The following is a 16,779-nucleotide window of genomic DNA, read 5'->3' on the forward strand; positions in this document are numbered from 1 at the left end:
TATGGGCAACCAGTCCGGCAAGGGGGGCAGTTACGGATGATCAGGTCAGCAGGTGGAGGCGTTTAGAGGTGATCAGTCTGTCAGGGGTGGCAGTTAGGGGTGACTAGACTGGCAGGGGGGGCAGTTAAAACAGCAGGCGGACATCCCCTGCAGGGTCCTGGATTGGAGAGGGTGCAGGCTGGACTGAGGGGACCCCGCCATGCACGAATTTCATGCACCTAGCCCAGTGATGGCGAACCTATGACATGCGTGTCAGAGGTGACCCCCGAACTCATTTTTTTGTTTGATTTTTCTTTGTTAAATGGCATTTAAATATATAAAATAAATATCAAAAATATAAATCCTTGTTTTACTATGATTGCACATATCAAAAAATTTCTATATGTGACACGGCACCAGAGTTAAGTTAGGGTTTTTCAAAATGCTGACACGCCGAGCTCAAAAGGTTCGCCATCACTGACCTAGCCAGTAGTAGATATAGATATAGATGATATAGATGATATAGATATAGATATAGATTTAGATGTAGATTTAGATATAGATTTAGATATAGATAATATATATATAGATGTAGATATAGATATACTGTAGATATAGATGATATAAATATAGATATAGATATAGATAATAGATATAGGCATAGATATAGATATAGATATAGATATAGATATAGATATAGGGGAGAGCAGTTAGGGGGTGATCAGGATGGCAGGGGAGAGAGTTAGGGAGTGATAAGGTGGGTAGGGGATGGTAGTTAGGGGGTGATAAGGCTGGCAGGGGAGGGCAGATAGGGGGTAATGAGGCTGGCAGGGGAGAGCAGTTAGGGGTATCAGGCCAGCAGGCAGAGGCATTTAAGGGCGATCAGGCAGGCAGGCAGGGGAGCGGTTAAGAGCCAGCAGTCCTGGATTGTGAGAGGGATGTCCCCCGAGGGGTCCCAGATAGGAGAGGATGCAGGCTGGGCTGAGGGACACATGCGCCCCCACCCCTGTGCATGAATTTTGTGCACCAGGCCTTTAGTTTAATTATAAAAAGTCTTGATGTAAAACACTGATATGAAGGAACACATATAGAAAAGTCATTTTTATATGAAGAGTATTGTTTTTCTCTGTCCATTATTACAGAATGAATAAATCACCCAGATAACTGCCCGTTACTGGAGCTGATGAACCTAATGTCATAGAAACTTGGTCAGCCTTGGTGGCTCTGCCTTCTTTTCACCATCAGGGTCTGTGTCCATGTGGACACTGACCTAGTTTTAACCAGAGAGCAGGAGGGAATTTGGGCTTTTCTGCTTCATCAGCAGCTCATTTCAGAGGCACCATGTCTTTCCTCTCCAGTGACTACTCAGGTCTGCATGTGGCCCTTGGCAGTGCCCTCACCATGTCCGTACATGATGGGCGACCCCAGGACCTGAAGCCCATTTACTGGATGGACCATGTGCAACACGGGAAAAGCCACCCTGAGCCTGAAGGTGAATTACCATGGATGGGAATTCACCACGTCTGAGCAGGCACACCTCCAGGATCGTCCCTTCATTGTGTTGTGATTTCCTCATTGTCCACCAGTTCCATTTGCCTCTCTCTTTCCTGAAACAGCCACACATAATGTCTGGAGTCCTTCAGGAAAGAAAGCATTGGCCTGAAGATTAACCCAAGTCCCAGGTTCCAGGTGAGTTCCAAACGATTGTGTCATGTGTCCCAGAGAGACAGGTGTCGTGGCTGAATCCCAAGCAGATTACCATGTGCTCACACACATGCACACTCACAATCTCACACACACAACTCCCAGTTCCCAGGAAGGAAACCCTTCCCCAGGTTCCTGAGGGGTCCCAGAGGCCCTGACTCTCAGGGGACTGTGATGGCTGGATCTTGACCTTAGGAATATCTGGGTTCTCATCGCTGGGGCCTGTGGGTGTCCTTATATGACAGAACTTTGGAGATGGTTAGGGTGAGAATGATGGAGCTAAAGGTGCTGATGTGGGGGTTACCCTGAGCCATCTGCTGGGACATACCTGTAGCCACAAGGGTCCCCTTCAGAGGAAACAAAGCAAATCAGACAAAGGTTTTGTGATCATTGAAGCCAGACATTGGGATGGGTTTGCACATCCACCCAATTGAATGAGGACCAGGAGGGAAGCGAGTGGTAGGGAGGACGGAGGGCTGTGGTGGGAGGTCCTGGGGGATGATCCTCACTGTGGTGGCCCTGGTGGGCCTGTCAGAGGGAAAGGTGAGGACAGGGGCCTGAGGTCAGCACACAGGGGCCTGGGCTGCGCTGGGGTCTATCTGGGTGGGAACGTTTCCCAAACCACAAGCCGACCAGAACACTGAGATGGTCTCCTTTTGGAGAAAGAGAAATAGAAAATACAGAGACATGGTGAAGGAGAGTCCCCACTCCCTGCTGATGTGTCACCTGCAAACACATGTCCCTTCTTCACTGTTGTCTGCGGGGAGACCATGAGAAGGAAGACCTGTCACTGGAGACAGCTGAGAGCTTGAGAGGAAATCCCTGTGCCCAATAGGAAGGCCCTTCCCTCCCACCTCCCTCTGCACCTGCTCCAGGGGTTGCTCTCTGTGCTGTGGGTCCTGAGCGCCCCCTGTTGTCCTGGACACTCCCTGCAACCGAGACCTGCTGTCTCCCTCAGGGAGGTTTGTGTCTGGGCTCACACTGACTTCCCCTCACTGTGTCTCTTGCACAGTAATACACGGCCGTGTCCTCCGCTCTCAGGCTGCTCATTTGCAGATACAGCATGTTCTTGGCATTGTCTCTGGAGATGGTGAAGCGGCCCTTCACAGAGGCGGCGTAGTATATGTAACTACTACCATCACTACTAATGTAGTGGTATGCGACCCACTCCAGCCCCTTCCCTGGAGCCTGGTGGACCCAGCTCATCCCGTAGCTACTGAAGGTGAATCCAGAGGCTGCACAGGAGAGTCTCAGAGACCCCCCAGGCTGCACCAGGCCTCCCCCAGACTCCACCAGCTGCTCCTCACACTGGACACCTGCAAACACAGAGACACAAGGTGGACTGAGAATCACATGGAAGCACCAACAGGCACAGGCACAGGTCTCAGCACTCCCCACTCCTGAGAATGACCTTGAGAAATGATCAGGAGAAAAACGCAGCTTGGCACCAAGTCCATGGTGGAGCCACTGCGGTCCTGTCTCAGGCACTTGGGTTCTGGGTGTCTCCCCAACATGCCGGGCAAGGGCCCCCTTTTATGAGCAGGAGGAGAGCCCCATTTGCATGGAGTCTGCATATAAGGTGCAGCTGGGACCCTGGGCTGCATACCTGACCTTGTCATCCTAGTGGCAACCCCAGATGGGAAAGGACTCAAGAATGCTGGCCACAAGGGGTCCCGTCCTGACCCTCCTCCCTCCCTCCTTTCCTGAGACCCATCACCCTGACCCCATTTCTTTGGGGCAGCTTCCAGGATTGAGAGTCCTCCTTCCTGGGGTTTTGATGAGGACCCAGGGGTGCTCCCCCAGAGGCGTGTGGATGGGGCTTCCTCTCCCCCTCCTTCACCTGCCGTGGGCCATGCTGCCTTTCTGGGGTTTAGTCTCAAAGTAAAAGCATTGGATGATGCTTTTATTTTTAGACTGAAAGATTCTCCTTGTTATTTTCCTCAATCAGATCCTCCACAAAACTCGAACCTCTACATCTGAGGAGGCAGGAGAGGCTGGGCTGAACACTGTGGCCGCAGCCTCCGTCTCAAACCTGCTGCCATTCTCACAAGCACACAGCTGCCCCCTGAAGGCACACATTTCACTCAACTTCACTGTTGTTCGTGTGCAAAAGTCCTGTTTCCCAGCCTCTCAAAATGAGAAAATTTCCATAATTTAAAAATGGATCCCGTTTGGGTGGTGGGGCTGTCTGGCTGTCTGGTGTCATTGGGGGGGAAAAGGAGAATATATGTGATACTTTCAACAATAAAAAATTATTAAATATAAATAAATAAATAAATAAGTAAATAAAATGCAGTCCTAGCCCTGGCCGGTTTTGCTCAATCGATAGAGCATACCCCTGGGAACCAAAGGGCCTCAGGTTAGATTCTGGTTAAGGGCGTGTACCTGGGTTGTAGGCTCCTCCCTGGCCCTCTCCCTAGTCAGAGCTTGTGCAGGAGGAACTCAATTGATGTGTTTCTCTCACATCAATGGTTCTCTCTTCCTCTCCCTCCCTTCCATTGTCTCTCTGAAAAGCAATGGAAAAATATTCTTGGGTGAGGATGAAAAAAGATAAAAAAGGAATATGTTGGCTCTTGGAAGCAAAATCCTGGGTAGAGAGTTAAGGCACCCAGTCATCCTAGGGTGCAGGTGAGCACCTCCCTTCTCAGAGGAGAGCGGCCACTTTTGTCCATCCTCCCACAGCCCCAGGTGAGGACAGATGGACACAGGAATCTGGGACTGTGGTCCCTTGTTCCTCTGGGAAGGCGACCACCACCACTTGGAAAGTGCAGTCACTCTGCGGAGGGTGTGGGCATGGGCAGGTCAAACACCACGAAGCCTTACTTCTCTCTTCCTTTTTATTTATTTTTATTTTTATTTTTTTATATTTGTTTGAATTTTTACAGAGAGGAAGGGAGAGGGATAGAGAGTTAGAAACATTGATCAGCTGCCTCCTGCACACTCTCTATTGGGTATGTGCTCGCAACCAAGGTACATGCCCTTGACCAGAATTGAACCTGGGACCCTTGAGTCCACAGGCTGACTCTCTATCCACTCAGCCAAACCGGTTAGGGCTCTCTTCCTTTTTTAAAATGTGGTTTTTAAAATTGATTTTAGAGAGAGAGGAGGGGAGAGTGATGGAGAGGTAGAAACATCGAGAGAGACAAACGTGAATGGGTTGCCTCCCGCTCTTAGTCTAAAAACATTCTGTTATGTCTGCCTGGTTGGTTTCTGTGGTTAGGCTGCTCAGACTGCCAGGTCAGCCCTGCCTACCCTCCACCTGCTTTTGTGTCCCATGAACCCTGCCCGCAACCCAGGCATGTGCCTTGAGCAGAAATCATCCTGTGACATTGTGGTTCCTGGGTGGATGCTGGACCTCTGAGCCAAACCCCCGGGATCCTACACTTTCTGAGTAGCATGTACTTGACTTGGGGTTTGCTCAGTAGCTGCAGGTCTCTGACTGTTTTTGAGAGTCTGACAGATGCCAGTTCTGATAGTTTTGGTTTGTTTTTTGATGTTTTTGTGGAGGAACAGGAGTTTGGAGCTGCCTACTCCACCTTTTGCTTCTGCCCCTTCTGCTCAGTGATTCCTTTTGGACAAAGAGAGAATGAGAAGGGAGAAGAGCAACCCCCCTGGAAATCTACCAACAACAGAGAAAACAGAGGGGCCAGCACCCATCCCAGGCCAGCAGAGGCGGGAGGAGGAGCCCAGGCTGAGCAGTGACTCTGGTGTTTGTAAGGAGAGCCTGTGTTTAGGAAGTTGAGCTTCCTGTTCCTGGAGCACCCCAGACACATGCCCAGAAGGCATGGCTTTGAGTGGAGTGAGATTGATGGGCAGACAGACAGGGCAGGGTCCAAGGGGAACAAAGGCAGGTGGAAGGTAGGCGGGGCTGGTAGGGCAGTCTGAGCAGCCCAACCACAGGGACCAACCAGGCAGACATAACAGAATGTTTCTGGACTCAGAGCAGGAGGCCTGGGACAGGAGGGAGGGCCTGCGACAGTAAGGTGAACGCACACAAGGGAACAGGGATGTGCAGGTCCCTTGCTGGACAAGAACAATGAGGGGCCAATCAGGTGGGCACACGGGTAGACACAGAGCAGGCTGGTGGCACATGTTCACCCGAGACCACAGGCTTCAGGGGCAGCCCATTAGTGAGCCCCTCCCCGTGCTGGGAGCCTGAATCTGCTTGTAATAAACGCTCCATGCTTTTGGTGACCCTCAATCCCAGGAACAGAAAAAGGTGGGCTCGCTGTTCCGGTTACCAAGATTGGGTAAATCAACTCTGAAAAATATTCTCCACAGGCTTAGAGGTTCTCATGTCAACACTTTAAAGTGGTTCATTTATGTTGTGGATTTTATGCTGATTCAACTATCAGGGGAACCTGCCAGAGTGTCACAGGGCTGACGGCACAGCTGGGGAAGCCTCCTTTCCTTCCTTCCCCTTTTTTATACTCTTTCCTTGACTCCACAGAGGAGGCAAGTAGAGTGATGGGATCATCAATGATGAGAATCATGGATTGGTTGCGTCCTGCCTTCCCTTTTCTGGGGATGGAGACTACAACCCAGGCATGTACCCTGACCAAGGAATCAAACCATGACCTCCTGGTTCATAGGTTGATGCTCAACCTCCCAGTCATGCCTGCTGGGCTGGAAAAAGACAGGGCACTTATGTCCATGACAACCAACAGCAAACTTGTCTTATCTCCAACACCCGTGAACTCATTTGAACTCATCCCGTCCAGGTAGTAGGTTTTTAATACTTGTGTGCACTTCCCTCTCCACACGGGGAAGAAACGTGTATGAATGTATGTTGTCAATGAAGAAAGGACAACATGTTGATGTAAGACATGTGCAAAGATGTAGAGAATGTTTTATAAGATTTTATTGGAGCCAAACAGATGAGAACTGTTGGGGAGCAAGACCTCCAATGCTCAGGAGAATAACTGTTTGTAGCTCTATTTGTGCATTTGAAGTTAAGGAGGGAAGGTGAGGAGTGACATGGAGGTGGGAGAGAGCAAGGCGGAGACTGGATGCCAGGATAGTGAACAGGAGGTGCTCTCCTGAGGGTGGTCATGCTGATGTCAAAGGTGTGTTAACCCAGATGCACAGGAACAATGGACGGGGTGCTTAAGGCAAAGATGAGCCTTTTAGTAAAGAAGTCATAGGCCTGGGCGTGCCCACCCCCAGGACTGCCCAGGTAGGATGTGTGATCAGAGCCTCCTGTGAGGGTCCTGTCAGTCACTGAGTTTTGTCAGATTTACGGCAGAGCCCCCTTTTTGCTCACAAATACAATCCCTAAAACTAGACCTAGGGAAGCGCTTTCTGTGAGCTCTGTGGCTGAGCCTTGGAACAAAACTAATTTAAGACTGAGCAGGAAATGGTATCTTTCTTTAACTCTGCACCTGCTCTAGCTCAGTGCCCTGTGCTGGTCCTGTGCGCCCTCTGCTGGTCATGAACCCTCCCTGCAACTCAGCCATGCTGTCTCCTCAGGGAGGTTAGTGTCTGGGCTCACACTGACTTCCCCTCACTGTGTGTCTGGCACAATAATACATGGCCGTGTCCTCGGCTCTCAGGCTGCTGACCTCCATGTAGGCTGTGCTCTTGGAAGTGTCTCTGGTCATGGAGACTCTGCCTTGGAACTTCTGTGCGTAGTTTGTGTTTCCATTACCAGGGTCAACCCATCCCATCCACTCAAGCCCCTGTCCTGGGGCCTGTCGCACCCAGTGCATCCAGTAGCTGGTGAAGGTGTATCCAGAAGCCTTGCAGGAGACCTTCACGGAGGCCCCAGGCTTCCTCACCTCAGCCCCAGACTGCACCAGCTGCACCTGGGAGTGGACACCTGTGGGGAGGAGACAGGAGTGAGTAGAATCCCCCTTGACTCTCCCTGGATCCTCCTTAACCCAGGACAGGAGCCCCTTACCTGTCGCCATGGCCACCAGGAGGAGGGTTCTCAAGCTCCAGTCCATGCTGAGGGCTGTGCTGTGAGCACTTCTGTAGGGGAGGGTGTGTCTGTGGGTGATGCCCTCAGGGCACAGACTTACCCATATTTAACCTGGTCTACCTCCTCTCTTTTGCATATTCATGAGGCAGAGTATTTCATAGCAGAGGATTGACCCCACCTGAGAAAAGATACATGACACAGGGACCATATTCAGTGGGAGTCTGAAAGTCCAATCCCAATAGTTTTTTCTTTAAATTATACTTTTATTGTTGAAGGTATTACAGATGTCCCTTTATCCCCCATTGACACCTTCTAGCCAACCCTGGGTGCCCTGGTTTTTACCATCCTATTGTCTGTGTCCCTGGATGATGCACATATGCATACGAGTTTGTTGGTTGACCTCTTCCCACCCACCCACCCGACCACGACTTCCCTCTGAGATTCCCCAGTCAGGTCCATGCTTCTAGGTCTCTGGATCCATTCTCTTCATCTGCTTATTTTGTTAATTAGGTTCCACATATGAGTGAGGTCATGTGATGCTTGTCTTTCTCTGACTGGCTTATTTCACTTACATGATACTGTCCGGGTCCCTCCATGCTGTCCCAAAAGGGAAGAGATCCTTCTCTTTTTCTGCTGCATAGTATTCTGTGGATGGATGTATCCCAGCTTTTTTATCCACTCATCTACTGATGGACATTTGGGCTGTTTCTAGATCTTCGCTATTACAGATGTGCTGCTATGAAGTAGGGGTGCACACATTGTTTCTGATTGGTGTTTGGAGCCCCTTCGCATATATTCCCCAAAGTGGAATCACTGGCTTAGTTGGCAGTTCCGTCTTTAATTTTTTGAAGAAACTCCATACTGCATGTCATAATGGCTGCATAAGCCTGTATTCTCATCAGCAGTGCAGGAGGGTTCCCTTTTGTCCACATCCTGGCCAGCACTTGTCATTTGTTGATTTGTTGATGGTAGCTATTCTGACAGGTGTGAGCTTCCTGTGCACACTCTTCCTTTATGCAAGTTCATGGCCTATTGCACAGACACCAAGTCGTTAGTTCAGAAATGGTCATGGGTCTAAGTGGAGGGAAGACACAAAATAAATCAGTGATCATGTATGTGCACAACAAAGAATCATTCATATGTTGAAATGGTCATGGAGGGAGATTGAACTGTTTTCTCAGTTTAGTGTTATCAGTGATGTTGGGGTTCAGAGGGAGGTGAGTGAGGAGAATTCTATCACAGAATTTCTCACAGGAAAAGGAACTTCAACCCTGAGAGGAATACCTCCTTGCCAGCCTCCTTCTACCCTTCCCCCGGGTGGTCACTGTGGTGAGGTGGTGGTGGGCTCTCCACCATAATATACAACATCCTTAATGTATAATACAAACATTCTCCCATGAGGCACATGATTCAGAAAGATAGTCTCTTGCTAAGCTTGTCATTGAATATCCTTGATGAAATTCTTGGTGGAACAAATGTTTTACTTTTATTAAAGTTCAATACATCAGTATTTTTTTATTGGCACCTGTTTTGGGTGATTTTACAAAGAATTTCCCTAGAAAATTGTGAGCATCCACTGTCCATGTGGATTGGCTACAGCAGCCACAGGGACTGGAGCAGGTTCTGGTACCAGAGGGGGGACCGCTGCTGGGAAACTACCCATAAATGTGGACGTGACTGTGGACCTGGGGGAGGGGAGGAGGCAGGACTTGATTTGAGTCACATGACAGAAATGTGCCTGATGCTCATGGACAGAGAGTTACTGGACATGTGGGTTTAAAGCCTCCTCCAGTGAAGGCCCAGAAGGAAGTACAGGGCATGAGAGAGTCAGCTCGTGACATCCTAGGAAATACCTGGATAATGATGAGCAGGAGTTGATTGAAGTAGAAATGAAAAAGATCATGCAGGCAGGGATTAATGGAAATAAGGAATCTGTCACTGCAAACTTGTGGGAAGTGGACCCTGTTTCCTATATGCACATTCTCACAGTGTCTCTGTTCTAGAAGGTGACACCTTCCCAGGTCCAAGGTATTCCCACTTGGACACCTTTGGGTTGATTATCCACATGGTCTCACCAGGAATCCCCCAAGTTGCATAATTCATCGGGGTCCCATTTATGAAATCTCTCAACACTCACTGGGAAGAGTGGACATTCCTCACTGGAGGAGCCAAGGTGACGGTGTGTCTGTATGAGGAGCCTTCATTCCATTAGACCAGGGCTCCTGTCTCAGTCCATCATCTTCATTGTAATCACCACCATCATCTTCATCATCATCACCACAATTTGCTTACTTATAATCATCCTTCTCGTTTTCTATGGACATGGTGGTTGTCCACACACAGTGACTTCTTATAAGTAAACAAAGCAGGTGCCTCCTCTTCAGATGCCATTACGGATTGAGACCCCAATGGCACAACTGTAAGTTGACACAGGCCTTGGAAAAAGCCAATGACAGATTGGTGGGAAAGGACCCATTCCCACCACGACATTGGACCAAGATTCCTTTCCAATTTTATCAGCCCCCTCACCGTCATCACCACCACCACCGCTGCCATCATCATTATCAATGTCATCATCACCATCATTTTCTTACTTATGCTTATTCTTCTCACTTTATTTACCTGTGGTTTTTGTACAGACCTAAGGACCTTTTTCTTAATTTTTGTTCAATTTCTATAGTTGTTAGATAAAATGCAACTATATTTTCTTTTTTGTTGGACTTCTAACTACTGAGGGCTCATTGCTGCCTCTTCTTCACCTACCACACACACCGGAAATTCGATAAGAAATCATACTTTTCTCGTTAGAAGTTATTGGGAGATTGAAACCCTGGAAGCAGAATTCCTCCCCCTCCCCCACCACCTCGCCAAAATAAAAGCCCTGCGCCCTCTCCTTTCCAGTCTCCATGAAGCAGGTCTGACTTGCTGAGTGATCTTTCCTGTGCTTCTCAAGAGTTTCAATCAGGAGCATAATAACCATCCCACGTTCCCTTGGTGAGGGTGTGTCATGAACATCTGTACCAGCTGCTGTGCCTCTGCTTCTGCATGGTGTCCACTCCTCTGGGTGCTGTGAGCATGAGGAGAAGACCAGGTTTGTCACCATGTGGGTCCTTCTTCTGCAGCTTTGGGTTCACACACATGTGGAGCCCATGGTCCAGCATTCAGGGGAGCTGCACTGTTGAGTCATTAGAGCCTCTTGTTAGATTCAGGTCAGAAGATTTGATGATAAAACACATTATGGCACAAGTGTGTATGAAAGAGACTCTCTGCCTTTTGTTCACAGGAGAAAGTTCTCTCTCTTTACAAGAGAATTTCTCACTCAGAGACTCAGACGTCAGCGAAGAATCAGGATCCGGAGGTTCCCTGAGGGAAAATGTGAAATGAAGAGGAAACCACACAGGAACCAGCCCAGACCTCCAACTGCACCTGCTGCTGGGATGGTCCATGTGTTCAGGAAGAAAGCATTGACCCCAATAGGGAGCCTACACATCCCTCCAGGGACAGCCTCTGAAATGGGACGCTAGGTTTGCTGGTCGTGAGTGCCCCTTGGTGTCCTGGACGCTTCCTGCAGCCCAGCCCTGCTGTCTCCTCAGGGAGGTTTGTGTCTGGGCTCACACTGACTTCCCCTCACTGTGTCTCTTGCACAGTAATACACGGCCGTGTCCTCCGCTCTCAGGCTGCTCATTTGCAGATAGAGCGAGTTCTTGGTGTTGTCTCTGGAGATGGTGAAGCGGCCCTTCACAGAGTCGGCATAGTATGTGCTACCACCACTACCACTACTAATGAGTGCGACCCACTCCAGGCCCTTCCCTGGAGCCTGGCGGACCCAGCTCATCCCGTAGCTACTGAAGGTGAATCCAGAGGCTGCACAGGAGAGTCTCAGAGACCCCCCAGGCTGCACCAGGCCTCCCCCAGACTCCACCAGCTGCTCCTCACACTGGACACCTGCAAACACAGAGACACAAGGTGGACTGAGAATCACATGGAAGCACCAACAGGCACAGGCACAGGTCTCAGCGCTCCCCACTCCTGAGAACGACCTTGAGAAATGATCAGGAGGAAAACGCAGCTTGGCACCAAGTCCATGGTGGAGCCGCTGGGGTCCTGTCTCAGGCGCTTGGGTTCTGGGTGTCTCCCCCACATGCCGGCAAGGGCCCCCTTTTATGAGCAGGAGGAGAGCCCCATTTGCATGGAGTCTGCATATAAGGTGCAGCTGGGACCCTGGGCTGCATGCCTGACCTTGTCATCCTAGGGGCGACCCCAGATGGGAAAGGACTCAAGGACGCTGGCCACAAGGGTTCCTTCCTGAACTCCTCCCTCCCTCCTTTCCTGAGACCCGTCACTCTGACCCCATTCCTTTGGGGGCAGCTTCCAGGATTGAGAGTCCTCCTTCCTTGAGGTTTTGATGAGGAGTCAGGGGTGCTGACTCGGAGGTGCATGGATGGGGCTTCCTCTCGCTCTTCTTCACCCGCAGTGGGCCATGTGGCCTTTCTGAGGTTTGGGAATAAGAATTTGCATTGAATGATGCTTTTATTTTGAATCTGAAAGATTCTCATTGTCATTTTCCTCAATCAGATCCTCCACAAAACTCTAACCTCTACAGGTGAGGAGGCAGGAGACACTTGGCTGGACGCTGTGGCTTCAGCCTCTGTCTCAAACCTGCTGCCACTCTCACAAGCACACAGTTGCCTCCCTAAAGCACACATTTCACTCAAGTTCCCTACTGTTCCTGTGCAAAAGCCCTGTTTCCAGCCCCTCAAATTGGGGGAACTTCCATCATTTAAAAAATGAGTCCTGGCTGTTTTGGCTCAGTGGATAGAGCGTGGGCCTCTGGACTGAAGGGTCCCAGGGTGGATGCTGGTCAAGGGCACTTACCTTCTTTACAGGCTCCTGCTCTGGTCGGGGCTGGTGCAGGAGGCAATCAATCCATGTGTTTCTCTCACATCGATGTTTTCTCTCTGTCTCTCCATCTCTCTTTCACTCTCCTTAAAAACCAATGAAAAAATATCCTCGGGGGAGGATTAACAAACAAAATTATAAAAATCAAACAAATAATACAAATAAAAATTAAATAATTACAAAAAATGATTAAAAAAAGGAATATGTTGGCTCTTGGAACAAAACCCTGAGTAGAGAGTTGAGCCACCATGTCGTCCTTGTGGGCAGGTGAGCACCTCCCTTCTTGGAGGAGAGCAGCCACCTGTGTCCATCCTCCCACAGCCCCAGGCAGTGAGGACAGAGGGACACAGGAATCTGGGACTGTGGTCACTTGTTCCTCTGGGCAGGTGGCCACCACCCCTTGGAAAGTGCAGTCTGGGACCAGCACTGTTTCTGCCTGGTTTTCTCTAAAGCAGAGACAATAGCCAGCACCCGCTCTCTGAAGAGTGTGGGGTTGCTGTTCATCATGTGGCATCTGTGAGCTGCCGTCAGTGAGGCTGCTTATCTGTGGCCTGTGACCCCATTGAAGGCCAGGAGGACTGCGTTTTGCTGCATTCTTTGAAAACCAAGCTGAGGAGAGGGGGGAACATGGAAAGCAATTCATAAGGGGATGTAGGAGTAAGTCTGCCTTCCGGGGTGAAGAGACCTGAGAGAGACAACTGGGGAGCCACACACAGGCTCCAGAGTCGGCCCTGGAGTTAGAGAGCCAGTTACCAAGCTCCTGCCGGACCTGAGGACCACAGCCTCTGGCCACAGGGAATATGACACCTTATGCTTCGTGGGAAAGTGCCAGGATGAACTACCTGGAACGGCAGCTGGTGCATCATGAGGAATCAGAAAAGCAGGCCCAGGAGCAGGAGACCCATTGGAAACGCCTGCTGACGTGGCAGGTGAACAGACCCAGCACGTGAAGGCAACCAGGCGAGTCTCCCCATGGCAGCGGGTCCCCAATCAGCTGGGTAAGGTCCTGATCTTCTCCATTTGACAGGAGACGGCTGTCCTTTACTGGTGGGCGTACAAACAGGCCTATTGCTGCATTTATAAAACAGAAAAGAAAAGTGCAATCACGCCTGGGAGGGGAGGGGCTTGGGCAGGTCAAACACCACCAAGCCTTACTTCTCTCTTCCTTTTTTAAAATTTGTTTTTGTAAATTGATTTTAGAGAGAGCGGTGGGGACAGTGGTAGAGAGGTGGAAACCTCAAGAGAGACAACCATAAATGGGCTGCCTCCTGCATGTACTGTCCTGGGAATCGAGCCCACAACCCAGTAACCCCTCCTTTGACCTCATGGTTCCTGGGCCGATGCTCAACCCCTTTCCACAGCCCCTGAACCACACCCGGGGCTCCTTCCCTCTCTGAGTAGCATGTACTTGACTCGGGGTTCGCTCAGTTGCTGCAGGTCTCTGACTATTTTTGAGAGACCGACAGATGCCAGTTCTGATAGTTTTGGTTTGTTTTTTGATGTTTTTGTGGAGGAACAAGAGTTTGGAGCTGCCTACGCCACCATTTTGCTTCAGCCCCTTCTGCTCAGTGACCCTAGACCACAGGCTTCAGGGGAAGCCCATTAGTGGGCCCCTCCCCCTGCGGGGAGCCTGAATCTGCTTGTAATAAATGCTCCACCCTTTTGCTTAAATCTTCTGGTCCCTGATTTCATTCTTGGACTTGCTGACACCGGATCCGGGGGACAGAAAAAGCTGGGCTTGCTGTTCTGGTGATCAAGTTTGGCTCAAATAAACTCTATTTTTTTCTGTCTTTCTTTACACCCTTTGACCCCTTTTCATCTCTTTGTCTTACTGCTTTACTTTCTAGAAAATTTCCTCAACTTTATTTGAATGTTTCTATTGAATTTTCCCCAAGGGCTACAGAGAGTCCATAACCATTGAATGATATTAATAAAGGAAATGACACATTGAAATAGTGTTATAAGCGAGTTGGTGAGATCTCGATTCTTGTCTTCTTGAGGGAAAGATTTCAATCAAGAGACAACGTGTAGACAAGCTCACAAGCGTGTGTTGGGGATAGCAAACATGCCTAGGACCGTGGAAGGGGAAGGGCATCGAAGGAGCAGGAGAGCGGATGCTGGATGGCCTGGCTCACCAGGACATCAGAGAAAAAGGGCCTGGGAGACAGGTTCAAGGAGTTAGCCCTGGACCCACTGCCCCCCTGGCTGCAAGTCCCGTGAGGTCCATTGGAGTTTAGGAGAAATGTGCCTGTGGGGGAAAAAGAGGGAAGGGAATGGCACAGGTGGGCTCCCTGGAGGGAGAGAGCGGCTCTAATAAACTCTCAAAAAAATTCTCCACAGGTTTGGATGTTCTTATGTCAACTACCTCAATGTGGTTCACTTTATGTTGTGGATTTTATGCCGATTCAACAACCAAGGGCAACCTGCCAAAGTGTCACAGGGGCGACGGGCACAGCTGGGGAAGCCTCGTTCCTAAGGAAGGGAACCTAATGTCCATGACAACATCCACAAATGTGTTTTATCTCCAACACAGGAAACGCTTTAGACCTCATCCTCTCGAAGTGACAGGTTTATAATAATTGTGTGCGCTTTCTTCTCCTCACGGGGAAGAAACGTGTATGAATGTATGTGGTACAACATGTTGATGTAAGAAATGTCTAAACATGTAGGGAATGTTTATAAGATTTTATTGGAGCCAAACAGAGGAGAACTGTCAGGGAACAAGACCTCAAATGCTCTGGAGAATAATCGTTTGCAGCTGTGTTTGTGCATTTGAAGTTAAGGAGGGAAAGTGAGGGATGACATGGAGGTGGGAGAGAGCAAGGTGGGGACTGGATGCCGGGATAGTGAACAGGAGGTTCTCTCTCTCTCTCTCCTCTCTCTCTCTTTTCTAATCTTTATTGTTGAAAGTATTGCATAGGTCCCCCTTCTCCCCATTATCCTCTTCCCTCTCACTCCCATTTCCTCCCCAGGCCCTCACCACCCCATTGTCTGTGTCCACGGTTAGGCATATATGCAGACAAGTTCTTAGGTTGATCTCTTCCCACCTACACTCCCCACCCTTCCCTCTGAGGTTCCATGGTCTGTTCATGCTTCTGTGTCTTGGGTTTATTTTTGTTTATCAGTTTATTTGGTCCATTAGCAATGCAGACTGGTCCAGCCATTATGGAAAACAATATGGGTTTCCTCAAAAAATTAAAAATGGAATTTTTATTTGACCCAGTAATGCCACTTCTAGGAATATATCCTAAGAAACCCAAGACACTCATCAGAGAGAATGCATGCACCCCTATGCTCATAGCAGTGCAATTTACAACAGATAAGCTTTGGAAACAGCCTAAGTTCCAGTCAGCAGACCATTGGATAAAAAAACTGTGGTACATCTACACCATGAATACTATGCTGCCATGAAAAAGAAAGAACTCTGACCATTTGCAACAGCAGGGGTCCATCTGCTAACGGGTTAATTCCAAAATGTATAGGAACTCATACAACTTAACAAAAGGAAGACAACAACACAAATGAAAAATGGGCGAAGGGCCTCATAGGTAAGTCTCCAAAGTGGGCACACAGATGCCAAGACGTGCTCTCCTGAGGGTGGTCATGCTGATGTCAAAGGTGTGTTAACCCAGATGCACAGGAACAATGGACGGGGTGCTTAAGGCAAAGATGAGCCTTTTAGTAAAGAAGTCATAAGCCTGGGCGTGCCCACACCCAGGACTGCCCAGGGAGGATGTGTGATCAGAGCCTCCTGTGAGGGTCCTGTCAGTCACTGAGTTTTGTCAGATTTATGACGGAGCCCCCTTTTTGTTCACAAATACAATCCCTAAAACTGGACATAGGAAAGTGCTTTCTGTGAGTTCTGTGGCTGAGCCTCTGAGCAAAACTAATTTAAGACAGAGCAGGAAATAGTATCTTTGCTCAACTCTCCACCTACTCCTGGTCTGGTCCCAGTGCTGGTCCTGTGCGCCCCCTGGTGGCCTGAGAGTCCTCTGCAACCCAGCCCTGCTGTCTCCCTCAGGGAGGTTTGTGTCTGGGCTCACACTGACTTCCCCTCACTGTGTCTCTTGCACAGTAATACACGGCTGTGTCCTCGGCGGTCACAGAACTCAGCTGCAGAGAGAACTGGTTCTTGGACGTGTCTCTGGAGATGGAGGTTCGGCTCTTGAGGGAGGGGCTGTAGTAAGTGCTCCCATCATAATCTATGTGCCCCATCCACTCCAGCCCTTTCCCTGGAGCCTGGCGGATCCAATTCCAGTTGGAATAAGTGGTTGTGA

General features: G+C 49.5%; 1 gene segment (V, D, J or C); it reads right to left on the reverse strand.

Moving 5' to 3' along the window:
* Nucleotides 1-7,180: 7,180 nt before the first annotated feature.
* On the reverse strand, nucleotides 7,181-7,628 carry LOC102428572 (the record flags this gene model as incomplete). The annotated part of the segment is given in 2 exon segments: nucleotides 7,181-7,501; nucleotides 7,583-7,628. Coding segments are annotated over 2 exon segments (367 nt in total), but the record flags the coding sequence as incomplete, so codon positions are not given.
* Nucleotides 7,629-16,779: the final 9,151 nt, after the last annotated feature.

The sequence above is a fragment of the Myotis lucifugus genome, unplaced genomic scaffold (genome assembly GCF_000147115.1).
Source record: "Myotis lucifugus unplaced genomic scaffold, Myoluc2.0 scaffold_965, whole genome shotgun sequence".
Classification (NCBI taxonomy): domain Eukaryota; kingdom Metazoa; phylum Chordata; class Mammalia; order Chiroptera; family Vespertilionidae; genus Myotis; species Myotis lucifugus.